The 27,636-nt window shown below is 42.9% G+C and overlaps 1 protein-coding gene across 3 annotated transcripts; it reads left to right on the plus strand.

The window, feature by feature from the left end:
• Window position 1: 1 nt before the first annotated feature.
• secisbp2l (SECIS binding protein 2-like) lies at window positions 2-27,636 on the plus strand. 3 transcript variants are annotated; one of them, XM_061814228.1, is made up of 18 exons: window positions 2-304; window positions 7,083-7,294; window positions 10,821-11,151; window positions 12,245-12,386; window positions 14,265-14,464; window positions 14,601-14,625; window positions 14,794-14,906; window positions 15,184-15,294; window positions 15,388-15,498; window positions 16,402-16,569; window positions 16,664-16,805; window positions 16,906-17,081; window positions 19,005-19,137; window positions 19,226-19,388; window positions 21,410-21,630; window positions 22,534-22,688; window positions 23,828-24,047; window positions 24,576-27,636. In XM_061814228.1, exons 1-18 carry the CDS (start codon window positions 284-286, stop codon window positions 25,190-25,192), a joined length of 3,261 nt encoding a protein of 1,086 aa, XP_061670212.1. In that variant the 5' UTR covers window positions 2-283; the 3' UTR covers window positions 25,193-27,636. The 3 variants fall into 3 exon arrangements, with proteins under 3 accessions (XP_061670212.1, XP_061670213.1, XP_061670214.1); XM_061814229.1 differs by having other exon boundaries at window positions 12,248-12,386; XM_061814230.1 differs by lacking the exon at window positions 2-304 and adding an exon at window positions 1,031-1,260.

The following is a 27,636-nucleotide window of genomic DNA, read 5'->3' on the forward strand; positions in this document are numbered from 1 at the left end:
CTCTACTTCCGCTCAGGTGACTCCGGTTTCCCAGCGGATTCAGTCGTCAACTGAGTGTTTCTCGCTCGGGTTGCAACGCAGTGAGCCAGCGGCCAACTCTCGGAGTTAGCACACGGCTAGCAGGACGCGTCTCCGCTTCCATTCAGATCGAGCCTCGTGCACATCTCGCATAAATCTCGGCGGATTATTGTTATCATTTGCCATGAAAAAGATAAAGAGACCCGCATCTTGACGTCCACTGTGGGGGGGTCAATGACGGACAGTCGCCCTGTCGGTGACTGACATGGATGCAAGTGACATTAAGGTAATTCTAAAAAAACAACAAGAAAAAAAAAAATTGTCCTTTTTGTTTTTTTTTATATTATATTGTTAAAGTATTAGCGTGTAACAGAAGAGGGTGCAACGTTCTGGTTTTGTCTCGCGGAGGCCCAGAACTAAATACGTTGATGAACAAAATATCTCACTATTTTATTTCATTTTTTTTCTCATTGGAATACTGCAGTTGAATTCATGCACGTGTGCATTTAAACTCATTTAAAATGACTCGTTGTTTTGAAATGGACACCTAAACAGTTGTGTTTGGTTAGCATCGTCAGTGGACCTAAGCGCTGATTTTGTCACATATTCGTTAATTTTTATTTTATTTTATGACATTTATATAGACATGTATGCAGTATACGTGTCTCAAGATTAATATGGTCTTGTTGCCAGTGTAAAATATCTATTTTGTACTAGTCTAGTGCGATTAGAGTGACGTCCATGTTGTTGCTAACTTGGCTAATGAAGCTACACGGGCCAAAACATGTCAGCTGTCATTGACGGACGTTTGGAAAGCAAAGCAACATCTGAGCGACCATTCAATTCCCGGCGCAGGCAATTAAAACTCTCGCGCATTCCTGCCAATGAACGCGTGAGAGCGCTTTTTAGGCGAGGCGCTGAGGTTTTACAGCCGGTCGCAAGTAGAATGTCCGGTTGTCCGGCATTTATGACATTCCGCTGTCGTGTGAGGCGTGCGCACACATTCGGGTCGTGCCGGTGTTTTGTCATGTGACGTGATAAGGTGTGGTAGGCACTGTCAGAGCTTGGAAGGCGGAATGATGTGCAGACTTTGGATCTATGATGTTATGTAAACATCTCAAAATGAGTTTTTGTTGTGCTTTTCCGATAGCCATTGTTGTTGTTGTTTTTTTTTAAAGTGCTATCAAAGGATGTTGACTCTTTGTCTTGGAAAATCACTACGTGGATGGATATCATTGAGAGGTAATTTGTTCAATTTTAACTTCTTCAAAATGATCTTTTTACACATTTTTCATGATTAAAGATAGAGGTGATATGAGTCCAGACACCCCAGTAACATATCGTTTTGTCGGAGAGAGTCCTGGTTCACTTTCATCGTTGTACCCTAATGGGGCTGTTTTGTGGGTCATTGTCGTCGTGCTGCGCCATTGCTAATATTTATGCCCCGTCTCACTCAACGTGGAATACGCACCATAGCATTTCATCAAGATTAACCCATTCACGGGCAGGGTGGCAATGTTCTGCCTTATTGAGATAAAAGTCTCCTAACAGGCCACAAACAAGGAAATAACACTTCTTTTTCGTTTAACGCATAAAACAAAGGGCAAAAAAAAAAAACAAAAAATACTCTCTCACGGGCAGCGTCCCAAAACTGGGACGGGTATGTTATCAATTCTGTGAAGTGGTACATACTCGAGATATGTTTATTAATCATTTCTTATTCTAGAATGGCACTTATGCATTAATAATACTGATGGATTAGCATTTTGAAGACAAACTTTCTTGTATACTGACCTTTCTCCCTAACTTCTCTTGGAAAACAATCCATGTGTACTTGAGGCAGCCATCTTGGGTCAGGAAGGAAAGGGAAATAACTCCGTACTAACTTTGACCAATGAGTTATCCTCTCCCGATACCAAATTATGGCTTCAGATTAAAACATTTAAATATTTTGTTATACTGTACGATATGATGCGTGAAAATCATGATGTCCCAAAAATGGGACGCTGCCCACGAATGGGTTGAAATCAAATAGAATCACAAAATAAAGAATGAAAATCTACGGTCGTTGAGTCACAACATAAAGCATCAAAATCAACTTGAATCTTGCACTACTACCCAGTCCTACTAGTAAGTACATGGCACAGTCAGGCAAACTGTACAGTATGCAATGTTGGGCACTAGTAGTGCTACTAGTCACATCCATTCATTCATTTTCATAGCCGCTTATCCTCATAAGGGTTGCGGGGAGTGCCTATGCCAGCTGTCAACGGGTAGGAGGTGGGGTACACCCTGAACTGGTCGCCAGCCAATCGCAGGGCACATAGAGACAAACAGATGCACTCACAATCACACCTAGGGGCAATTTAGAGCATCCAGTTAATGTTGCATGTTTTCGGGATGTGGGAGGAAATCGGAGTGCCTGGAGAAAACCCACGCAGGCACGGGGGATGACATGCAAATTCCACACAGGGGAGGGCTGGGATTGTACCCCGGTCCCCGGAACTGGGAGGCCAACGCTTTTCCAGCTGCTCCACCGTGCTGCCGCTACTAGTCACGTTATAAGAATTTAAAAGTTAACCTCTACTAGCAGACTGGTGTCAATTCATTTCCAGGCGTGCCTCGCTAGTAGCATGTAGTTGTCCTACTAGTATGCCAAAGTTGTTCGACTAGTGTGCAGAAATGCCATACGGTAGTGGGGACAAAAACGCTATCACTAAGACACTGACGTTATACTTTGTTATAATTCTACTCGTGCTAAATTGTTTACTGCAGATAAAATGTACTAGTACATGGATATCGAGGGTTTTGATTAAATGCTTTACGTTGTGTGTGCAGTGTTCCTAAATTGTAATGAAAACAATAAATGTCACTTGTACAACACTTTTTGAGATACACAAGGATGTTTAATCCCTCCAAAGTAAAGGCCTCCCTCTGTGGCTCCCTTTGTATATATGCATGCATTGCCTCTTCCTTCTCCAACGACGCACATCTGCCTGTGACCTCAACGCAACTTTGACAATCGCTGCCATTCTCCTTCACACACTCGATTACACACACACACACACACACACTCACACACACACACACACACACACCCGCGCGCCCAGAGCCAGTCAAAGGTTTTGGCCATCTTGGTCCCATGGGGCCTTTCAAAACGCAACACCACGTTACAATTATTATCCCGTACCAAACTTGTATTCCACTACTTGTGCACGTGTTGTCCTCCATGCTGTGTAATTAGATTATCTTGTGTTGCTGTCTCTGTTATCCTCTCACACTTAATCCTGTCACAGCGTGCTGTGGAAGCCTTTTTCCCGTCATGACCCACTTGCTACTAAATGCATAAAAGTCAAATACGGTATCTTAGAATAATGTTTGTTTTATATGATTCCGACCTGACTTTCAGCAATCATATCAAATCAATCCCAAAAACTCCCTTCTACCATCTGAAGAACATATCGAGAGTGAAGTCTTGTATGTGGCAAGCAGACCAGGAAAAAGCACTGATTTTAAAGTTCTGCTACTGGTCGATAAATCACGAAAGGATTTAGGTCCTGAATACATGAAAAAAATGCTTACGGAATACAAACCCAGTAGAGCTCTGAGATCGACTGAGTCAGGTCAAATAGTGGAGCGCAGAGTCTAAAGCAAACATGGTGAAGCAGCATTTAGCTATTATGCTGCACCCAAATGGAATAATAATAATAATAATAATAACAATGGTGAGGTCAGCCCCAAGTGTCAATGTTTTTAAACCCAGGTTGAAATCTCTTCTTTTTTCTCATGCTTTTTAGAATATATTCACTTTTTGATCATATTACTTGCACTCTATGCGGTTTAAACTGTCATTTTAATTGTTTTTATCCCGTTTTAAATGTTTTAACTATTTGTTTTCAAATGCCTTTAATCATGTAAAGCACATTGAGTTACCTTGTGCATGAAATGCGCTATACAAATAAATTTTCTTTGCTTTGCTTTGTAAGAATTTGCACTTGGAGCTTTATTTTTAACAGTTCCACTGAGGTTTGTTGTGGGAATTGCACGGCAGGCTGAATCCATTGTGTAAATGTCGTAGGTTGCCCACCCCTGAGTTAGTACCAGCGCAGGCTTCATTCCCGCGACAAAACAATGACTTCTTGCAGCCGTATCCTCCATCTTGAGAGTCAAAAAGTTGTTTAGTTCCACCGAATTGGCTATCGAGGCATTATCCTCTCCATTTGTGTTCATGCACGCTGACATCTGTGGATTTGTGGAGGAAAAGTAGGGCGGGAAAACACCCCCTCGCCAACGGTGGTGGGACACAATAGCGTAGTGTTACACGACTAACTCGCATCCCGAGCGCTGTTTGAGAGAAATTAGGAAGCCTCTTTGTTCACTTGAACTGGCTCACCCTCTTTTTAATTGGCCATCTTGGACGCCTCTTAAAATAAAAAGGGAGAAAATAGGTTTTAATGTATTTTTAACATACAAATAAATCATCCCGAAGTGTCTATTTGCACTCGGCATGGACGCATCTAAGTTGATTAAGTCTGTTGGACATACGGGGAAATATCGACAGCAGTAATTTCCTGAATGCCTTTTCTATGTAATTGCAAAAAAAAAAAAAAGAAAAGAAAATTAATCTGAAACACAAGAAAAAAATTGGTGGCATGAGATTTGATGAAACGAAGAGCGCTGCTGTAGCAGGTAAAAATTCCAGATGCTTTGTTGTTGTAATCATGATACCAGTGTTGTACCTGAACGAGTGTTTGTAAACAAGTTCCATGAACGAAAGTTAGTGAGCTAGTTCATATTTTCTGCAAAGGTGAACTGAAATTTCATTTATTTCTGCCTGATTCACGTAACAGAGTACGCACTGGCGTCAAAGAACATTTTTTAGATGAAAGTTCATTTTCTTAAAGAGTGCAAGCTTTTCCTTGGGATTTCTGGGACAAAACCCTGTCGACCTATGATATAAGAGGCTTGATGTGTTTGGGAGGAACGTCGTATTTACCATTCATGTTTCAAGAAGTAAAAGTAGAAAGAAAACAAACGGTTAAAAAAAATGGAGAACTTGGATAATGTGATAGCATTGGTGCTGACACTCTCTTCTAACTATGATCGAAGTTCTGTTTCGAATTAAACCACATCCAAACTGCTAAATGAGAGTTGGCCCTCACCTGCCACCATTTATGGTGACTCAGATGAACCCGAAATGAAGTTCAGATGTTGCCGCCGTCACATTTTATTGGCCAAGCCGTGCTCCTTATTGTTCAATTGTGTCGGTCGGGAGTAAAGCAAAAAAAGAATTTCAAAAACACAGTGGAGACTGTCATCGTCAAATGGAGAAAATCTGGAACTGCCGTGACATTACCAAGAATCGGACGTCCGTTCAAAATTGATGAAAAGAGGATAAGATAACGAATCACAGAGGCTGACGAGTCCGACGGCAACATTTAAGGAACTGCTGAAATTCGTAACAAGTACTGGCTGTTTATTACACGTAATCACAATCTTCTGTATTCTTCACACGTCTTGGGTGTGGGCTAGGGTGGCATTATAAAGAAAAACTTCCAAGCCTGGCTACATTTAACAAAACGCACTCCAAATCTGTCAAATACATGTTTGGAAATGTGGTGTAAGATGATGAAATTTGACGTTTTTGGGGCATATGCCAAAAGATATCTCGCAAAAACAACACCACTTATCACCGAAACCACAGAATATCTACTGCGAAGCATTGTGGTGGCACCGTTGTGATTTTGGAGCAGTTTTGTTCAGGTGGAAGTGCGGCCTGACTGGGTTCAAGGTGGAGGGTCTTCCGCTAAAAAGCAGAAACAAAACTGCAAAAAAGAACAGAACAGATGATGATGATAAATATTGCTCGAGTTCAAATGTAAATTCTGAACACAGTAGGCTCCCAAGTTATAAAAGTGTGTGCACATTTTTGCAGCTACATACCCCTCACTGCACACTTTCCCCTCTTGGAAAGATTTCATAAAATGTTTCAATTAAGTTGCTCAAGTTATGGGTCACATTAATGGTGGAAACATTTTGAAATTATTTATATATGTCACATTTTTCATTTAAATTTGAACAGGGGTGTTTAGAATTTTTATAGCCACTGTAGGTGATTGCAATGGCATGTACGTATAATACACACACGCACACAAAACCTTCAAAGAGAAAACTGGTTGTTTTAAAAAAAATTGAGGCATCTTTCTTTGCTTTATAGGTGTTTGCATTATTGAGGATAACCTATGCCCTCATTTTTATTTCTCAATTTGTTTTTTTTTTTAATTTCCATTTGTGTGGGGGGTGAGTGAATTCAAAATCACTTATTGGCAATTTATCCCCATTTATTCAAGAATTTTTGGTATTTACATTTTTCACAATGCAATGGACCTTTCCGATGGCGATCTTAAGCTCCGCCCCCTTAGCCATGTCCCACAAGCTTCCAAAATGGCAATTGACCAGAGCGTGTTTGAAGTGTATTCTCTATCGCGTATTACACATAATATTGGGGTCTGTTTTTTTGCCAAATGTGTCAGATTTGTCCAATAGTGTTGTACAGAGAGGTCTCAACTATTTCACGCAAGGATATGTACATGGAATTAAAATTTTGGACGGACACTTCGTCAACAGTGTTTTAGGCTTTGGAAAATGAATCAAGTGGGCCCCTTGTAACCTAGCCGGATATCTTTCATCAGAATTGCATGTTCCCCAAGCGCATCTGAGAACCATTTTCTTCGTAACATTAACTTTTCCAAGCGCAGACTACTGACAACCAGCATTGCTTGTGGGAAAATATGGCGAGAGGGGCGTGTCAAGCCAGGGGTGAAAACAATGCGGCTATCTGATTAGCTATTATTGTACAAGTGATTGACAGGTAGAAAAGGTCCATTATAATGGTTGTCAATTCGTGGTCTGCCTCAGTCCTGATCCCCTGCGATCCACTTTATAGCGACGTCAATAACCCAGCCTTGTCAGTTAGCTATATTTGTCATTCAAATTCCCCTTGCAATCATGTATTTGCATCTTTTACTCGCATTCCAAATATAATAGTGCTTTATTTTGCACAGGATGTGAAACTTTCAGCTGAAGTGGAGCCGTTCATCCCACAGAAGAAAGGTCTCGAAGGAACCCTGGTCGGCATGAGTCTGTCCGGAGAGCCGGTGGGTGGAGGAGGAGGTGGCGGAGGCCTAGGAGGCGGCAACGGAGAGGTGGAAACTACTCCGATACCGAGCTACCTCATCACCTGCTACCCTTTTGTTCAGGAGAACCAACCCAACAGGTACTGTCAGCGTCACGGGCTGGAAAATGAAAGCATGTGATGTTTCTGCGACACAAAATTAGCATTATTTCTGGAGCGTGAATGTTTCTCTCATTCGTGTTAATGACATCTGGAGCAGACAACAGCCTTTGAATTTAGTAGAAGAGCCATCTCATGTCAAGTAGCCGCCTTCTGTTCCCTCGCGTTTCTCGCCCTCCCATCATTGTTCCGCCTTCACATCGGTGTACGAGCAGAAATTTTCATGTAACATAACTACGCCACTTTCCCTTTCTAGTTAATTGAGCAGGCCCTGAAGACATTAAAAAAACTTTTTGTGTCCTTTTTTTTTTTTTTTTTTCTTTAAGCCTAAACAATGTCAGGCAGCCAAAATATGACATTCCTCTGCAGCTCAAGGTACCTGTGATCTCATGGAATCTCTGTTGGGGACCTTTCCATTTCACTGCACATTTTTACTGCACATAAAGGTTTTGATTGTATCTTTTGCTTCCACTGTGCATCAAATTAATAAAGTAGCTGAATGTCAACTCGACTCTTAACCAAATGAGTTTTAGGAAAGGTTGTGGATGTGGTTCAATTGACAGAGTACCAAGAGATACTGCATGCACAAGTCTAGTGTGGCAGAGAAGTATGTTAGAATTGTACAGGACATATATGAGGGCAGCAGAACAGCGATAAGATCTGCCGTAGGTGTGACAGAAGAATTTAAGGTGGAGGTGGGACTGCATCAGGGATCTGTGCTGAGCCCCTTCCTGTTTGCTGTAGTAATGGATAGGCTGACAGATGAGGTTAGACTGGAATCTCCTTGGATCATCGTGTTCGCAGATGATATTGTGCTGTGCAGTGAAAGCAGGGAGCAGGTAGAGAGGAACAATTAAAAAGATGGAGGTACGCACTGGAAAGGAGAGGAATGAAGGTTAGCTGAAGTAAAACAGAATATATGCACGTGACTGATAGGGGTGGAGGGGGAAGTGTGAGGCTACAGGGCGAAGAGATAGCGAGGGTGGACGACTTCAAATACTTGGGGTCAACAATCCAGAGCAATGGTGAGTGTGGTAAGGAAGTGAAGAAACGGGTCCAAGCGGGGTGGAACAGTTGGCGGAAGGTGTCTGGTTTTCTATGTGACAGAAGAGTCTCTGATGAAGGGCAAAGTTTATAAAACAGTGGTGAGCCCGGCCATGATGTACAGATTAGAGACGGTGGCACTTGAGAAACAACAGGAAGCAGAACCGGAGGTGGCAGAAATGAAGATGCTCAGGTTCTCGCTCGGAGTGAGCAGGTTGGATAGGGTTAGAAATGAGATCATTCGAGGGACAGCCAAAGTTGGATGTTTTGGAGACGAGGTTCGAGAGAGCAGACTTTGATGGTTTGGACTTGTCCAGAGGCGAGAGAGTGAGTATATTGGTTAGAAGAGTGCTGAGGATGGAACTGCCAGGCAAAGGAGCGAGAGGAAGACCAAAGAAGAAGTTGATGGGTTTTGTGAGGAAGACATAAGGGCTGTTGGGGTTAGAGAGGAAGATGCAGGTGATAGGCTTAGATGAAAAAGCTGACACACTGTGGCGACCCCTAACAGGACAAGCCGAAAGGAAAAGAAGAAGTGGAAGTGGTTCAATTGTTTGAAATGCTTGACAGAACGCTCCACATTTTGAAGAGCTTCATTAAGAAAATCACTCGGTGGCACAGCTGCAACACCTGTTGCCTTGAGTGTTTCAGCGTGGCGTCATCAATTTTAAACTTAAGTTGTCATTGCGGACTCAAAAGTCAACTTGTCTGTTCATCTTCTCGTGCACACGCTGCGTGGACTTACATATATTTAAAAATGTACATTTGTACATAGGTTTGTCCTTGTGAAAAAGGAAAAATAAAGCCATGGTATACTTCTTTACCCTGTAAATAGGAAATCAACTGTTTATACCATACTTTATGGAAAGATATGAAGCATGAGCTGAGTGATTGATTCATGTGTAAAAAGATGTTTTATGGTTGTACATTATAAAAATGGCAATGGGTGGCAATGACAAGTTTTGATGTATTTTTTCGTTCTGAAAACTGAACAGGCTCAACACAACCGTCGATGCAGCAACGATGAGGAGTTTACATATTTATTTCACTCCACAATTGAGTCACAGAATTCTGAGGGCACCCAACCCTCAAAACGAGTTTGACACAAGTACTTCGTTTCAACCATGTATTCCGTTTAAGCGGTTGCAAAGTTTAAGAGCGCTCAATCAGGAATGGATACCGCCCCGGAGTTTCCGAGTGGACACGGCACCGGAAGCAGCGTTTCCAGCGGTTGCTTTCTTTGTCCCCACGAGTGATCTTCCATGTCCTGCACATATCCGCTCCTTCCGTTTCCTTCCCTACTAGTTGAATGCAAGGAAATGACTGCTGTAGCGGGTTGGTTGTGAAAATGTCAACATTTCTGTATCGTGGGCACAACATCTTAAAAAACAATCACGTACTTCATTGTGGTGCCACAAATGAAACTATCCTGTCTCTAGAGGCTTTTCCCTTCCTCGACAACATTTTTTTTGTGTGCATTTCAAGTTCATGATCAAATCTATGGTATGGTTGAGTACAGTATATGCTATGGCTGTGCGATTAATCAATTTGAATGGATTTGTCGAGACAATTTTTGTCACACGTGCTTGCAGAGGAACACTGCTTGTATTGCTGAATCACTATGATGGGTTTTTCAATTGGATTAGTTTGGACTTTTTTATGCGGAAGGGGGCTTCCACTTTTCCTGCATACCCACTTGAATTGATGTAATTTAACAAAGTCACGATACTGTATACTTACCAACTTTACTGACCCCTCTTACAATGGCCACCAGCAAAACTAGACATCTCAATCACAGATGAAAAAGAACAAACGGTGTTAAACCTAACACCTAAAACACCTGGACTCTCTATCTTTAAAAACCGAAGACCAAGTCCGAAACCTTGGTGTTCTGATTGATTCCAACCTGACTTTCAACAATCCTATCAAATCAATCGCAAAAACTGCCTTCTACCATCTGAAAAACATATCGAGAGTGAAGTCTTGTATGTGTCAAGCAGACCAGGAAGTTGGAAGTAGAAGGAAGGAAGTAGACTTGACTATTGTAATGGTCTTCTGACTGGACTCCCAAATAAGAGTATTAAACAGCTGCAGCTCTTTCAGAAATCTCCAGCTCGCGTTCTGACCAAAACAAAGCAGTCAGAGCATATAACTCCAATTCTTAAGTCCTTGCACTGGCAAATTTGCTTTGCTTTGCTAACAAAAACAACACCATGACACCCCAAAATAGTGCCAAAATAATGTTGCTTCCACCTGAGGATAAAAAGCATGACTAATTGTCTTTTTCTTGGAATTATTTAGTGGACCAAGTTATGAAATTTTGGGCCCTGCCACATTTTTGATAACCAATAGAAATAATAATATCACAATAGGTTTTGGTATTTTTTTTAGTAATAACAGAACCTTTAGGAAATATGCGCTCATTCAGTTTCAGCAATGTAAATGTATCTTCTGTTGTTGATCACAGGCATCATCATCCAATGTACAATGGAGGGGAGCTGCGCTGGCAGCAGCCCAACCCTGGCCCCGGTGCTCCCTACCTGGCCTACCCGATCATGTCTTCTCCTCAACCACCCGTGTCCAGTGACTATACCTACTACCAGATCATGCCCACCCCGTGCCCTCCTGTGATGGGCTTCTACCAGCCCTTCCCCGGCACCTACACAGGGCCGGTCCAGCCGGGGGTCGTCAACGCAGTCTCTGCAGACGTCGGCGAAAGGCCTCCTCTGCCTCTTGGCCCGGCGTTCGGGATGCCCAATCAACGAGCAAGAGCCATGATCCGGCCTAATCTCCCAAAGGTGAAAAGGGTCAAATATTACGTAATGGTACTCTGATTTATGACTCATCCATCCATCCATCCATCCATTTGCTTAGCCGTTTATCCTCACAAGGGTCGCAGGGAGTGCTGGAGCCTATGCCAGCTGTCAACGGGCAGGAGGCGGGGTACACCCTGAACTGGCTGCCAGGCAGCCACAGGGCACATCAAGACAGTCGCACTCACCATCACACCTTGGGGCAATTTAGAGTGCCCAATTAATGTCGCGTGTTTTTGGGATGTGGGAGGAAACCGGAGTGCCCGGAGGAACCCAATGTAGGCACAGGGAGAACATGCAAACTCCACACAGGCGAGGCCTGGATTGAACCCGGGACCTCAGAACTGTGAGCCCAACGCTGTCCAGCTGATCCTCCGTGCTGCCATGAGTTCTTGAAATGTTACATTTTTTTTTCAAATTATAAGACATACTTTATTAATGTTATTATTTTTTGGTTTTGAGTAAAGTGGAGTAAAATCTGTATTCATACATAAAAAACTCGCAAGAAGCATGGAGAAAATGCTCACACTGAAGTAACCATGTTGGAACCGGCCCAAAAATGATTACCGTATTTTCCGCGGGATAAGGCGCACCGCGTTATAAGGCGCACCTCCATTGACTGACCTATTTCAAAGCCTTTTTCATATATAAGGCGCACCGCATTATAAGGCGCATAGAATAGACGCTAGAGTAGACGCTGGGGTTAAGTTATGCATCCATTAGATGGGCTGCGCTAAAGGGTCAATATTGATCCATATATAAGGCGCACGTGATTATAAGGCTTCTTGACCCTGCTAAACTGAACATCTCTGTGGGGGGAAAAAAGGTTTTATTTCAGAAAGGGACAAGTGTCATGGATTTTAGTGAAGCTAGCATGATATATATTATATACGAGTCCATGCACATTTACATCATTGCATCACTTGTTACATGGTATGGCCCCGCATATGTCCACACCTATGATTTGTCATGAACTCGATTATAATATTTGCTCTGATTCAGGTGCCACTGTATTGTTGTTTTCTCATATTGACGATGACATCGCAGTAAATTGTCTTCTCCTCCGTATGATTTAAAGCAGCAACACTTGGGTGTTAGCCAGGCGGCGAGGGGTCGCCGTCCCCCAAACAGGAGCGTGGCGGTGCAGAAGGAACTGTGCACCGTAGGCCATGAAGGTTGGACTAAGAGGGTGCTGTTGGTGGATGCAGCGCAGCAAACTGGTAAGCATCCTCCCGCAGTGCTTGAAGAATGTTAAACAAAAAACGAACAAACAAAACAAAGAGGGACCAATAAAATTTAAAAAAAAAAAAAATCCAACACGACGTCAACTTTTCAAACTCTATTTTACCTGAGATCTAATAAAGCCTGTCGTTGTCTGAAAGTGTTTTACTTTCATTTTAGTGAGGAAGCTCAGCTCACTGCCAGGAACCGCAAAACGGGTACGGGTTGATGATTCAAATCATTGTGCATCCGAACAGACAGGGAATGTCGCATTTCCAGTTGGGTAATTTGCATTTGCGCAAGTCGTGATGTCACTCGTAATGATTCTGGTTTTAAGAATAAGAAAGCAAGAAAGCAAATGAGCCTCTCTTAATGAGGTGAGAGGGCTTGGGTGCGAAAACCCTCTCAAATGTGTTTGTGTGACCCTCCCTCGCCCGCTCCCATCCCCTCCACCGTGGCCTTCTCGTGCTGATTTTTCTTTTATCTTTAAATCTATTCAAGTCACTCGCAGTGAGATAGAGAATAAAAATAATAATGAGAAACAGAACAGCTTTGTTCCATGTAAAAAAAAAAAAAAAAAAAAAAAATCACATATATTGCATTTGTGTTTTGAATTACATTTTGTCATTGTGCTGGTATGTGTAAATGTTTTGCCACTTTTACAAGATTCCCATGATTCTGTGACATTTTCATGATGACGTGATTCTGATGAGAACACCGCTGACATGGTATCGTGATACCGACCCAGTTTAGCGGGTTGATTGCTAAAGTCGAGTAGGACTCCAGAAAGCAAAGCAAAGCAAATTTATTTGTATGGCGCATTTCATACTTTACGTGATGAAAGACATTTGAAAACAAAGAGATAAAACATTTAAAACGGGATAAAAACAATAAAAATAACAGATGAAATGTTTTTTTAAAAAGACAGTTAAAACCGTATACAGTGCAAGTAATACAGTGACGAAAATAAGTATTTGAACACCCTGCTAGATTGCAAGTTCTCCCACTTGGAAATCGTGGAGGGGTCTGAAATTTTCATCATAGGTGCATACCCACTGTGAGAGAGATAATTTAAAAAGTACAATCCAGAAATCACAATGTATGATTTTTTTTTCATGATTTATTTGTGCAATACAACTGCAAATAAGTATTTGAACATCTGTCTTTCAGCTAGAATTCTGACACTCAAAGACCTGTTCGTCCGCCTTTAAAAGTCCACCTCCACTCCATGTATTATCCTGAATCAGATACACCTGTGAATGATGACTACTGTGAAGCATGGGGGTGATAGCATCATGTTTTGGGGGTGTTTTTCGGCACATGGGACAGGACGACTGCCCTGTATTAAGGCGAGGATGACCGTATCCATGTATTGTGAGATTTTGGGGAACAACCTCTTTCCCTGAAGATGGGTCGTGACTGGGTCTTTCAATATGACAATAACCCGAAGCGCACAGCCAGGAAAACCATGGAGTTGTCTCGGTAAGAAGCATATCAAGGTTCTGGCGTGGCCTAGCCAGTCTCCAGACCTAATCCCAAACGAAAATCTTTGGAGAGAGCTGAAACCCCGTGTTTCTCAGCGACGGCCCAGAAAGCTGCCTGATCTAGGGAAGATCAGTGTGGAGGAGTGGGCCAAAATCCCTCCTGCAGTCTGTGCAAACCTGGTGAACAACTACAGGAAACGTTTGACCTATGTAATTGCAAACAAAGGCTACTGTACCAATTATTAACATTGCTTTTCTCAGGTGTTCAAATACATATTTGCAGGTGTACCATACAAATAAATCGTTAAAAAAAATCATACATCATGGCGGATAGAGAGGGCTGTTTTGTTTTCTGTGCGCTTGACTATCGACTTTCTGCTACCTCATCTCTAGATTTGCCAGGTGAGGCGGCCAGTCCGCTGCTGTGGAAGAACCGAACGAAGAGGCAGCCGATGTCAAACGCGGCTGAAAGCTACAGCGATCAGGGCACCAGCGAAGCAGATATAGACAGCGACAGTGGATACTGCAGCCCCAAACATAAACAGACTGCAGGAGTCGCTCATCGAGCAGCAGAGACGTCAGCACCATCCAGCGTATGGCAACAACCTTCGGAGATGACAAGTTTATTTGTCTTTCCGACGATATGTTTCATGTCACGGTTACTTTATCTACGCTATTAAATCCTACATATTGATGTCAATCTCTCTTTTTTTTTTTTTTTATCTTTAGGGAGTTGAGACTGGTGTCATGAAAAGTAAGTTTTTCATGTTCCTCTCGTGAGTACGTTTCTTTAGCTCCTTAATGAGATCTAACAAAATACCAGAATGCAAATTGTGGTCTGTTTTGCAGAATACACACTATATTCTATTTTAATTTATGTGTTACCAACATTTTAATTTTTGGGGGGGATCTCTTCTTGCAGGTACATGGGTAAATGTAGCGTCACAGGCTACCCAGAAATCCTGGGGGGACAGGAACGGCCATTTCCATAGAGCGGACCAGAGGAAGAATCCTGAGCAGAGTAACTTCTCGCAGGTGCGCCGAACTCCAGTGAAGTTGCTGGCTTGCTTCGATTAGACCACAAAGTAGATACATTTGGATTATTGTGTTGTTACATTATTTACACTTCTCTGGGTTTTAATAATGAAAGAAAATGGATTAATAATCTTGTTAAACCTGAACTGGATGTATGCAGTCATAAAAGGTGCTTCTCATTTCACTAGTTCTCATGTGAACAAGTACACAGACAGGTAAATTTACAAAAAAGCTTTTTTTTTGGAACCTTATTTTGTTTTTGTGTTTTTGGGATTAGGATTTCCGCAGTGTCTGTCCAGGACTTGGTCTTCCAAACCAATCAGAACAAAAACCGCAGCCGTCACCGGTCACAGGCGACGAGATCACTGCGGAGCCCCTTTACTTTGAAGTGGGAAAACAAATAACGTTTTGAAATGTACCATTTCATATTTTCCCCTCCATGTATTTCTTGCTAAGAAAATGTGCTTTACATCTTTACAAGGATGAAGATGAGTTCCCAGATTTACCCACTGGAGCTGGTGTTCAGCGCTGCGCCAAAGGAGAAGTGACGCCAGCACAGACGCAAATGCAGCCAAAACCGCAGAGAAATCTGGTAGGGCAAGTGCATGCTAGTAGACTGTTTTCAGAATGTCTTTCAAAGTTCAATAGGAGTACTGCATACTCGTAATGTCAGTTTACCCAATGCTGTTGATTGGGTGGAACATTCTTGGTTGATTTCCAGAAACTTTAGTTGGGGAAATTTGGCAATCCAGAAATTCCTCATTCATCACACCGATTAGGGTCCAGACCACCATCAATATATATTAACTTTCTCTAACAACGACTGCTTCAACCTCCTGCCCCCCGCTCTTAAAGACATACACTCATAATTACAAATGTTACAGTACTTGCGCAACATATCAAGATGTTTTATAAAGACAGCGTCCACCACCGCTGCGTTAGTTAGCAACACAGTCCGGCCAACATAGAGCCAAGACAAGTCTGACATGCTGCTTACGTTTACTTTTGATATTAATGGAGAAAGTTGAAAAAAGAAACGCTGTTGTTTTGAGATGCAATGACTGTTGGGGTGTGTGAATAATCGAAGAAAAAGCGATTAAACTGGACGAGATTTTCTCTTTTCTGAGTGGGAAAGGTCTGGTCTGAAGCCAAAGCAGAAAGTGCAGGATGAGATTTTGTGTAATTTTAAAATTCCATTTTGGCACAGACCATACCTGTCCCAAAAAGCTAATTCTGTATTTTAAATATACGAGGCAATGAAACATTGACCTTAAAACAGTTTGGGAGCACCCCACCCCCGTCGTCTTTGGTAGCTCGCGAGAGGCTGGAGATCTTGGGGGGAGTCTGGGCACCCCTGGTCTACAGTATGTGCCAAAACTGCTACTTTTAATAGCTATGACAGAACCAAGCTTTACCACTGGGTGAAAACACGTGTATTTGCCGATCCTTTCCAGCCGCGGCAAATCATTTCACGTTGTTTTCTTGGTTTTTGCAGATAGAAAACCTCGCCGAAAACTCCCCCATCAACATTGTCCAGACACCGATCCCTATTACCACATCTGTTCCCAAGAGGGCCAAGAGCCAGAGGAAGAAGGCTCTGGCCGCTGCTGTGGCAACTGCTCAGGAATACTCTGAGATAAGCATGGAACAGCAGAAATTGCAGGCACTACATTAAGATCTCTACACTTCATCCCCATCTGGATTCACCTGTACCGGTCCAGTGACCTTGTTCTGTCTTTAATTTTCCCTCTGAACAGGAGGCCCTCAATAAGGCAGCTGGCAAGAAGAGAAAAACTCCTGTCCCGCTGGACTTGGGAGACATGCTGGCGGCTTTGGCTAAGCAGCAGCAGGCACTGAAGGCCAAACAAATCACAAATACCAAGCCGCTATCTTTTACAGGTATTCCAGTCCGAATTGACCAAACGTAAACTCTGGCTTTTAAGAGCCTCTTGGAATTTTGCACTTATATTCCACACACCACTTTTTCATTTCTCCTCAGTTGGAACAGCGACTCCATTCCACAGTTCAGCTTCAACCAACTTGGCAGCTATGCTGAAGGGTCATACTCAACCACACTTGGGCTCCCCGAACACTCTGGACTCCACCGCGCCACGAATAAAACGAGGGAAGGAGCGCGAGATCCCCAAAGTCAAGCGACCAACAGCTCTTAAGAAGGTTAAAGTCTTGAGTCTTAGTTCCATAGCTATCCAAACCCTCTTTTAAATATGAGATCCTAGTTGTCGGGATGTGTGCAGAACCGTTGAAAGTGAGGCCGCAGTCATCTTCTCACACAATTCCCTAATAAGTTGGTCTTGAGGAGCCAAATGGTTTGGCCATCCCAGGAGAACTTGCTGCTTCTCTGAAGTACTACAGTTGAAGCCACATGTTTTCATATACTGTGCAAAAACACACATTTCATGTTTTTTCTCACCGTATGAAGTCAAATCAGATTCTACTATTTCAGGTCAGTCAGGATCACCAAAATTATTTAATTTCGGTAAATGCCACAATAACAAGAGAGAGAATTTCTTAGATAATTTTATATTGTCTTCCATTGAGGTCAAAAGTTTACATACATTTCCTTTGAACTGCATGACTTGGGTCAAACGTTTCGGGTAACCTTCCACAAGCTTTTGGGAGTACTCAGCTGGAATCCTGCCCCATACCTCATGCCAGAACTGCTGGAACTGAGTAAGGTTTGTCGCGTTGTTTGTTGCCTTGCTCGCACACGTCTTTTCAGATCTGCCTGGAAATTTTTGATGGGATTCAGACCAGGGATCTGTGATGGCCACTTCAAGACATTGATTTTTTTCATCAAGCCACTTTTGAACCATTTTGTGAGTATGCTTAGGGTCAGTGTCCATATGGAAGACCCGTTTGTGCCCAAGTTTTAGCTTCCTGGCTGAAGTCTTGAGATGTTGGCTTAATATCGCCATGTAATATTCTTTCTTCACGATGCCATCTATTTTATGAAGAGCTCCACTTCCTGCTGCAGCAAAGCAGCCCCACAACATGATGCTTCCACCGCCAAGTTTCACAGTTGGTGCGGTGTTCTCAGGTCTACAAGCTTTCCACCCTTTTCCCTCCCAGATGTAACGTTGGCCATTGTGGCCTAAAAACTCTGCTTTAATTTCCTCAGACCAAAGGACATGTCTCCAGAATTTCAGTTCTTTGTCTTGGTGTCTTTTTCCAATAATCTGTCTTTTTTTTATGTTTCTTTAGGAGTAAATGCTTCATTTTTGGCGCGTGGCCTCTCAGCCAATGTTGGTACAGTCCTTGTCACTGTGGATCATGAGATTTTCTGAGCAGCTTCATTCAGAATCTTCACATGGGCTTCAGCTTTTGTTCTGGAATCTGGAATTTGCACCCAACGATGAGCCAGACCTGTGGCTCCACGGTTATTTATCTGAGTTTGTGGCCGATTTCTTTAGATTTTCCCATGATTTCAAACAGGGAAGCGAAGTGTTTGAGGTGTGGCCTTGAATACATTCTCAGGTGTGGCATCAATTAAGAGTTAGGAGAAACTTACAAAGCCGTGACGTCAACATCTCGGCTTCCGCATCTTCTTTAAAGATATCGCACTGGTATTTTTTGTGTATGTAAACTTTTGACCTCGAAAAAAATAATTTCAAATGTTATAAAATAATAAAATTTGAATTTAAAAAAAGAAATTCACTATTATTATTGTGGTATTTAACAAAATAATTTTGGTGATCCTGACTGGCCAGAAACAGGAAAGATGTGGTCTGATCTGACTTTAAACAGCGAGGCAAAAAATTAAACGTTTTTTTTTGCACAGTATATTTATAAACGTCTGGCTTCTAAATATATGGATTTGAAAGCACACTGAATGTAGGTCGGGGAAACAGTGCTGTTGTCGTTTGCTGAGACAAGTTCAGCCATTAACGCTTCTCCCATATCCGCCGTTGAGTTTTGCGCAGTCCGTTTCGAGTGACTCATCGTGCAATTTAGCACCTACCGTTGGGATCTTAGTAAAAGACCACAATGTTAAATTTCCTGCTGTTATGGATGTAGGATCTTGTTAAATCAGCCTTTTATTGTCTTTGCTCTTACTATTTTTCTGCTGCCTTTTTGTAGATTATTCTGAAGGAGCGAGAAGGCAAAAAAGGTAAAACGAGCATGGATCAAGAGTCGTCAGGCCAAGAAGATCATGGGGATGATTGTTTGCATTTTACTGAAGATCTTTCCCAAGAGCTTGGCTCTCTAGAAGGTGGAGTAAATTTATTATACGAGTGCTGTAGTTCATTTATTCACACATTTTGATAGTTAATGGTTCTTTGTTCTGCTTTTTGCCTCAGAAAATGGGCTGAGTGTGCCCAGCGACGCATCCCTTTCCCCAGCCAGTCAGAATTCCCCGTACAGCATCACCCCCGTATCTCAGGGTTCTCCTTCGAGCTCCGGCATCGGGAGTCCCATGGCTTCCAACGCAATCACAATAATCCACAGTCGACGTTTCAGAGAGTAAGTGACCCTGGTCTCGCGATCGCACCTCAGAAATCCGGATGCGGCATGGGCCGATAGTTGTCCCCCTCAAAAATAGCCTTGACTGGGGACAAGTGTTTGGAAATTAGCGGGCGTTTTTTTTTTTTTTGTACAGGTGGACCTTTGTACTATACAGAATTGTAGATGATGCCACTGAATGCCTGACACATTGTACATCCTCAGCAAAAATGTATGCAAGTAGCCACAAACGCGTCTTTGTGTCTTCTGCTGTAGGCCTATTGTCCTCGCCCACCCGTCTCGGAACACATTTTGCATTTATGTCTTCCTCTGCTGTGACCGCCAGCTCCTCAGGCCACACTATTGAATTACTGCATGTTGTGTTCCTTGTTATTATATTATGGTTTGGTGGGTATCCATTCCACTGGTCATGATTTTTTTTCAAGACTGATCGAGACGCGATAAATCTAATCATGTAACAGAAGATGGCAACATATGCATGCCAAAACCTCGAGTTTTATAAACTGTTTATCAGAATGTGGCCTTTCAGTACATTGGTACCTTTACTTAGGAATTGAAGTTGTTCCTTGACCAACTTTGTAGCTAACGACCTAGACATAAATTTACTAATATATCCAGTTCAAATGCACCGAATCCATTCCAGTCCCCTCAAAATTTTTCAATCGAGAAAAGAGCACGGTATTCTATGAAGGGAATGGCCCAGGTTTGACTGTCTGAGCGCTCCCGGTGCTGCAAAGTCAGGCGAGTGTTCATGTTCGCTACGGACGTCTCAGAAAGACGAACACAGCGAACGTACATGTTTTTTATCAACTTTTATTTTAAGGTTAGGTTATAAGGTATGTTAGCTCCCTCTTTGTAGAAGAAGGGGAACTATGAGACCGGCAGATATCCCAGTTTGCGTCTGCTACGTACACAGAGTTCCCCTGTTAGTAACGCATGCGCATTTATCACAAGGAGACATTTCATTCAGCAAGGGGGAGCGCTCAGACCGTCACACCGGTCAATGGTGTCTGTTGTTTTGACTCAAGTTGTGGTTGGCCGTTTTCTATCTGGTTAATTCAGTGTGTGTGTGTGTGTCTTCTCCAGGTCTCTCGTGTGTGTTTTCATTCTGTATTTGTGTTTACCCGTCACATTCAGGAAACAACCGTCGCTTTCCTTATTTTTTGTATTTTTCCCCCATGCTTCACTCGAGGGTTAGGCTTATCTGAAGCTCGTTCGTGAATAATATTTTGACCCGTAACACAATGTAAAAATATCAACCTGGCAAAAAACTGGTAAAAAGCCGTAAGTCGGGCGTCACTTGTCAGTCAAGGTACCTTTTTGTATTTCCAATTGAATTATTTTTTGTTATTATTTGAATAAATGGCCTTTGGTCATATGATTTGATTTCTTGATTTATTCAAAACCACTAATGACCAAGCAAAGTGTCAAAGGAAATCAATAACTCAGCAGTTTGTGGGCTACAGATTTTGTTTTGCATAATTCCTGATGGACATTTGGTGGTGTTTATTTTGTTTCATGAACTTGACATTATTACGTCATTTGTGAGATATTACCGTAATTCCCAGCCTACAAAGTCCACCTGGTTATAAGCCTCACCCAATACATTTGTAAAGGAAATACCTTTTGGTACATACATACGCCGCAGCTGTGTAAAAGCCGCAAGTACCCACATTGAAACACGAGATATTTGCAAAGACGGTACACAGAGAGTTGGACGCTAACGCTAGCGCCGCGCTAACATGGCCAATTAAAAAATAAACATACCGGTAAAAAGGACTGAGAAACGGCAGTAACACGCTAGCGCAGCGCTGACAGGGCCGGACCTGTAAAAGTCACTTCCTCGGCACATATATTCCACCGGTCTCACTCTTACCTTTTTTCGCTCGAGTGCCCCCTTGCGGCCGTTAGAGAAAATGCACACATTAGCCGCATCACCGCATAAACCGCAGGGTTGAAAGCATGTGAGAAAAGTCGCAGCTTATAGGCCGGAAATTACGGTATGTTATTGTCGTCCGCAGGTACTGTAACCAAGTGCTGAGCAAGGAGATCGACGAGAGCGTGACACTGCTGCTGCAGGAGCTGGTCCGTTTCCAGGAGCGTGTCTACCAGAAGGACCCCAAGAAGGCCAAGTCCAAACGCCGCCTCGTCATGGGTCTCCGAGAGGTCACCAAGCACATGAAGCTGTGCACTATAAAGTGCGTTATCATCTCTCCCAACTGTGAAAAGATCCAAGCCAAAGGTGAGAAATATGTACAGTGAGCCCACTACAATTTGCTGATTTTTATGAGAACCTATTCTCCGTTATTTGCTGAAAATCTGTATTTGCTGTTTTTTTGTGTCCAAGCCAAAGCAAAATATGTATTACGTTAGCACCAATTAGTCATATCTTGGTGTTGTTGTCGGGTTAAATTCATTTCTTTTTTGTCTGCCTCGTGTGACCTCTCGTTCTATTCCTTGAATGTTGTGTTGAATGTCTTCGTACATGACGAAAGTATTATAAGTATTGTTTCTCTGCTTCTTTCCTGTTGCATTTCTTCATAACAATGTGCCTGTATTCCCCGACATCTATTATCGTGTGTAAATGCTTAAAAAGTTTCATCTTAATACTGTTACTGTAATGTTCTAGTGTGCACATTTATCAGTTTGTGCGACTATGCTAGAACCATTTCATTCATGAACCTCACGTGAAGGTGGTTTGTGTGTTGAATCAGCTCCTGAAGACATTTATGTGACATGACTTCAAGATTGTCTACAATCTGTAAGCATGGTGTTGGTGCTTTATTGTCCTCCCTGATTGAAGTGATTTTTCCACAATCTTGTTGCATCTATATTCAATTACAAAACGCTTTTAGGGATCGGGTAGTTTTCGTTGTTTGTGGCGGATGGGGACCTACCGTGCTGAGGGTTGACTGTATTAGAAACAATACTCAGCATATTTCCTTGCGTTTTAAGCTAAATATATATATTTAGATAAGTACTGTATGCATATACACCATCAATCAAGACTGAGCAGTATTTTCTTTATAAATCATGTTTGCTAAAGCACTTCTATCTTGCCACAAACTCAATGGAGAGCAAGTAAAACTGTCCCCAGAAGTCTGTTTTTAATGCTTGTTTATGTAACTGGTGTGTTGTGTTGCAGGTGGTTTGGATGAAGCTCTGTACAATGTCATCGCTATGGCTCGAGAGCAGGAGATACCTTTTGTGTTTGCCTTGGGCAGAAAAGCGCTTGGACGCTGCGTCAACAAACTCGTCGCCGTTAGTGTGGTTGGCATCTTCAACTACTCTGGAGCTGAGGTAAGAGAGCGCTCAAATACCACCACCAGTCATTTTTCACTTAATAGTTCTCCAAAAAACTGAGTACCGTAATTTCCAGCCTGCAGAGCTCACCTGATTATAAGCCTCACCCAGTACATCAACACGATAGCACGAACAGGTGCTGGTAAAAGAAAAACAGCACCAACACGGTAGCACAGGACTAACAGGGCCGGTTAAAAAATAAATATACCTAAATCATTGAGACGCGGCAGTAACACAGCACCAACATGCTAGCACAGCGCTAACAGAGCTTGTTAAAGAAAAACATACCGGTAAAAATAACTGAGACACGGTCTTAACTCAGCAGCATCACGCTAGGGCAGCGCTAACAGGGCCTGTTAAAAAAGAACATACTGGTAAAAATCACTGAGACACAGTAGTAACTCAGCAGCAACACGCTAGCACAGCGCTAACGCTAGCGCAGCGCTGAAAGGGCCAGTTAAAAAAAAAAATCTAATAAAAATATCTAAATCACTGAGACACGGCAGTAACACAGCACCAGCACGCTAATGCGGCACTAACAGGGCTTGTTAAAAAAAAAAAAAAACATACCTGTAAAGATCACTGAGACACAGTAGTAATTCGGCAGCAACACGCGAGCACAGCGCTAACACTACCGGAGCGCTGACAGGGCCGGTTAAAAAAAACAACACCTAAATCACTGAGACACGGCAGTAACACAGCACCAGCACCCTAACGCCGCATTAACAGGGCTTGTTAAAAAAACAGAGTGGTAAAAATCACTGAGACACGGTAGTAACTCAGCAGCAACATGCTAGCACAGTGCTAACGCTAGCGCAGCGCTAATAACAGTCCTGGTTTAAAAAAAAAAAAACTACCAGTAAAAATGACACACGGTCGTAACTCAGCAGCAACACGCTAGCACAGCGCTAACAGGGCCAGTTAACAAAAAAACCATACCGGTAAAAGTCACTTCCTCGGCGCATATATTCCACCGGTCTCATGCTTACATTTTCTGCTCGAGTGCTCCCTTGCGGCCGTTGAAAATGCACAAACCAGCTACATCACCACGTAAGCCGCAGGGTTGAAAGAGTGTGAAAAAAGTCGCGGCTTACAGGCCGCAAATTACGGTAAATGCTCTCACGTTCCTCTTTCAGGAGCTATTCGACCGTCTTGTGTCGCTGACAGAAGAGGCCAGGAAGGCCTACAAGGAAATGGTGTCGTCCCTGGAGCAGGAACAGCAAGAGGAAGCATTAAAACACGTCAAGAAAGTCCCGCACTACATGGGACACTCACGCAACCACTCCGCGGCGTCCGCGACCTCCTTTTGCTCCGTCATCTCCGAGCCCATCTCGGAAGTCAATGAGAAGGAATATGGTGAGGTCCCTCGTGTGCGGTTCTTTCTGCTTGTCCTTTTTAGCTTGTTGTGCTAGAAAAAAATTTCCATCAGTCATTCCCATCAAGCTATCAATCTACCAGTCGTGAGGGGGGGTACTCATAAATTATATTTTATCATGAAGACAAAAAAAAGTTCCGTAATCTTCAAAACTTGTCTTGATTCAATTATTTATTAGTCCATTTGTGGATGAATGAAGATTAGAATTTTTTTCATGACGCATACTTTGTTTTGTGATTTTATTTATTTGGGGGCGGGGGGGGTTGATGTTCCTTAAAAAAAATTTCAAATGTAAATTGTTCCTTGGCTGAAGGTAGAGAGTTCCTATATGTATTAATTTATTTTGCGGCAATGCTCGAAACAAGTACCCTTGTATTTCAAATCATCGTTCCCAATTGAAATTAATGGAAATGTCATTAATCCACCCCCCCACACGCACACAAAAAAAATACTTAACAGTAATAAATATAATACATTTTTGGAATTTGATTGAGGTGTTGACATTGCAGAAACCAACTGGAGAAGTATGGTGGAAGCTTCAGATGCTCCGGAGCCAGTCGAGGCTGAAAAAAGCGCGCCTTCACCTCCCGCGGCCCCCCACAGAGACAGCGAGACCCCGTCCGCCCACGCAAGCGGCGTCCCCCCGAGGGCGGCGCCCCCACCGCAGGGTCACGGCGAGCGCGACGAGGCCCGTGCCGACGACCGGCTGGAGCTGGCCTCCCAGCAGAGTACGGAGACGGGCTCGCTGGACGGCAGCTGCAGGGGCCCGCTGAACTCCTCCATCACCTCCACCACCTCCACGCTGGTGCCGGGGATGTTGGAAGAGGCCGAGGACGAAGACGAGGACGAGGAGGACTACGCGCACGGGCCCATTTCCGTGGAGGTGCCCACCCACAGCAGCCGCATCGAGTCGTGGGTGACCACGGCGGTGGAGAACCTGCAGCTGAAAAAGAGCCAAGAGAGCACAGAGGAAGAGGACGATGAGGAAGAAGAGGGGGAAGAAGAAGAAGAAGAAGAAGAAGAAGAGGAGGACGAGGAGGAGGAGGAAGGCCTTGTTTCCGAGGGTACCACCGACACCAAAGTGGAGACCAAAGAGCAGGCGGGGGCCGGCGAGGTCACGGCGTGACGTCGCTCCTCCTCCTCTTCTCATTCCCTTCCCGTGAAACCAGCCGCCGTTCTTTTTACATCGCCAGGCCCTCACGTCAGACATGATCTGGCACCTGGGGGCCGATTTTCCAACGGGTATGCGTGCGTACAAACGAGCGCAAACAAGACACGGAAGCGGATCTACTAACCAGTAACCAATCTTTGAAGTTTTTGACACCTAAAATACTCGGATTGACAAGTAAGTAGTAAAATATTAAAATTCTAGTAACAGAAGACCCGTGGGTTCATCAAATACAACGGCACGGGTTTTATTCCTGAAAAAGTATCGTCGCCGTCAGACGGAATCCTCACATCTCCGAAAATCTGTATTTCACAGAATTTAAAAAGAAAAATCACCATCTCAATCAAAGTGGTATTACAACTTTTGAATAAATAAATATAAATAAATACATCACATAAAACTGCACGTCATATTTCTCTGATGTACAGTTGCGCATCATTGTCATATTGGACCGCTAAATTAATCCACAAATAAATAAATATATATATATATATACATATACACAGTTATATTGAAAATATAGCATAAAGGACCAGCCATGCACATGCCGACCACACCCCAAAAAAAATGTAACTTCATGAAAGCAAACCACTGTGGATACATAATTTTTATTTTTTAAATCTTACAGTCAGGAGTGATGCAATAAATACAAGAATGAGCTGGCTTTTAAGCTGTATAATCGTTAAAAATGAATCTGTACCCAAATTTACCTTCATGGCTGACCTGTTCCCGCTGCACTGAAGAATGAAATCAATTTCTTTTGAAATAAATGTGTCCCACTTAAGTAATTTCACATAATTCCACCTGGCTCCCACAGAATTTTTACAACACTTCTCAGACAGTTGACTGTGCAAGAGTTTAGAATTTCTTCCCAAAACGCAAATTTGTTCATAATTTGTAAAATTAACATGGGCAGACCAATAATATTGAGTTGTGAAAAATCTTAAATTGACCATATTTGGACATGTGAGGTTGCCGCCTGACAGAAAACGGTTTAACACTCTTCAACCAATCGATCTTGGAGCCTTTGATGGTCACCCTCCTTCCTCATAACTCATAATTTGCGGGTTGGACGAAGCAAACCGGGAGTTGTGTTAATTCCAAAATGGTGCATCACTGCCATCTACGTGCGACTGGTTTTGCCTCATTATTATTGTCTGCAAGCTTGACAACGACAGTAGAGCAGCACCAGACTCTCCTGCACTCCTCCCCGTTACCAAAAAAGGTAAAAGATGTGAAAAAAATTTGGATTCTAAAAGATGCATTAATACACCCTTGGCACTGAATGTCTTAACAAATGGACTTTATTGGATTTAAAAAACCAATGTTATGCAATGCGAGAAAATACATCTGATTCCCATGCACTCCAGATGAGTGAAAGCAAACAAAACCGATTTCTTTTCCTGTAAGTCAGTAATTAGCTTGTTTCCCTCTTACACTTCCAGTTCCATCACTTCGAACTTCACTCGGTGCTTGCGGTGGTCTCCGCTGATCTCGGCGCAGCGTGGCGCTCGCTATTTGGGATCTCGGTAAACCAAGGCAGTAATCTCAGGTATCCCGTCAGCGTAGACCGCCGGCACTCCACGTCGAGAGCAGGTTCATAAGAAGAGTAAATAAATCCGCTAACCACACTTGAATTCGGAAGAAACCTTCTCAAGTTTTGGCATCGCAAGTTAAACACTCTGTCTTGTTCAGGTTTTTTTGTGAGCAAGTGTTCCAGAAAACTTCAGAGATCCCGTGACCCCTGAGTTCTCGTCTTATTTGAGCGCAGACCACTTACAGCTCCATGCGTTTGTGTGAGGGTTTGTTTACAGGCACATCGCTTCCATTTACTTTGCCGTGTTTATGAGCTTTACCCATTTGTACATATCGTTTCTTACGAGCGCTTCTTCGTATAACCTCCTTGCTCCGCGAGGGCGAGGACGGAAAGGTTTTATTTTTTTTTTTTTTTTTTATTATGGGATCGCTCGACTGGTCTCCAGTTTTCCCCGCAGAACATTATCGTCCCTGTGCTCGAACGGGCTTGCTCAAATGACTCCCATCAGTCCGCGGCGGCGACTGTTTTATAATGTTTGAATAAGTGCTTTCCCCATTCCGCGTTCAGACAACTTAACGCGATTTAACTTCTAAGAAGCAAAAAAAAAAAAAAAAAACAGTAGCGTCTCTGTGTACAGTGTTGGTTTGGCATAACGATCTCGCTGTGTCGCCCGTCAGTGTTTCGGTATAAACAGTCGCCGTTTATTCTCCGGGGGCTTTCTACTAAAGTCTTTTCCTACGGAGGCAGGGTAATGTCGGGTTTTAATACATTTTCTAATTTATAATCCAAACTAGGGTGTTTTGTTCGAAAAGGAAGTTGTGCCTGTGTTTGGGGTGTGTTACTTAGCATTCGGAGTGATAACTTG

The sequence above is a fragment of the Syngnathoides biaculeatus genome, chromosome 3 (assembly GCF_019802595.1).
Source record: "Syngnathoides biaculeatus isolate LvHL_M chromosome 3, ASM1980259v1, whole genome shotgun sequence".
Taxonomy (NCBI): Eukaryota; Metazoa; Chordata; class Actinopteri; order Syngnathiformes; family Syngnathidae; genus Syngnathoides; species Syngnathoides biaculeatus.

What these genes read in the sequence shown, in the direction of transcription:
- secisbp2l (XM_061814228.1), top strand. Translation starts at nt 284, where the DNA reads ATGGATGCAAGTGACATTAAG. An exon ending in GACCAACAGCTCTTAAGAAG is followed by an intron (nt 17,082 to 19,004) that starts GTTAAAGTCTTG and finishes GCCTTTTTGTAG; the next exon opens with ATTATTCTGAAGGAGCGAGA. An exon ending in AGTCAATGAGAAGGAATATG is followed by an intron (nt 24,048 to 24,575) that starts GTGAGGTCCCTC and finishes TTGACATTGCAG; the next exon opens with AAACCAACTGGAGAAGTATG.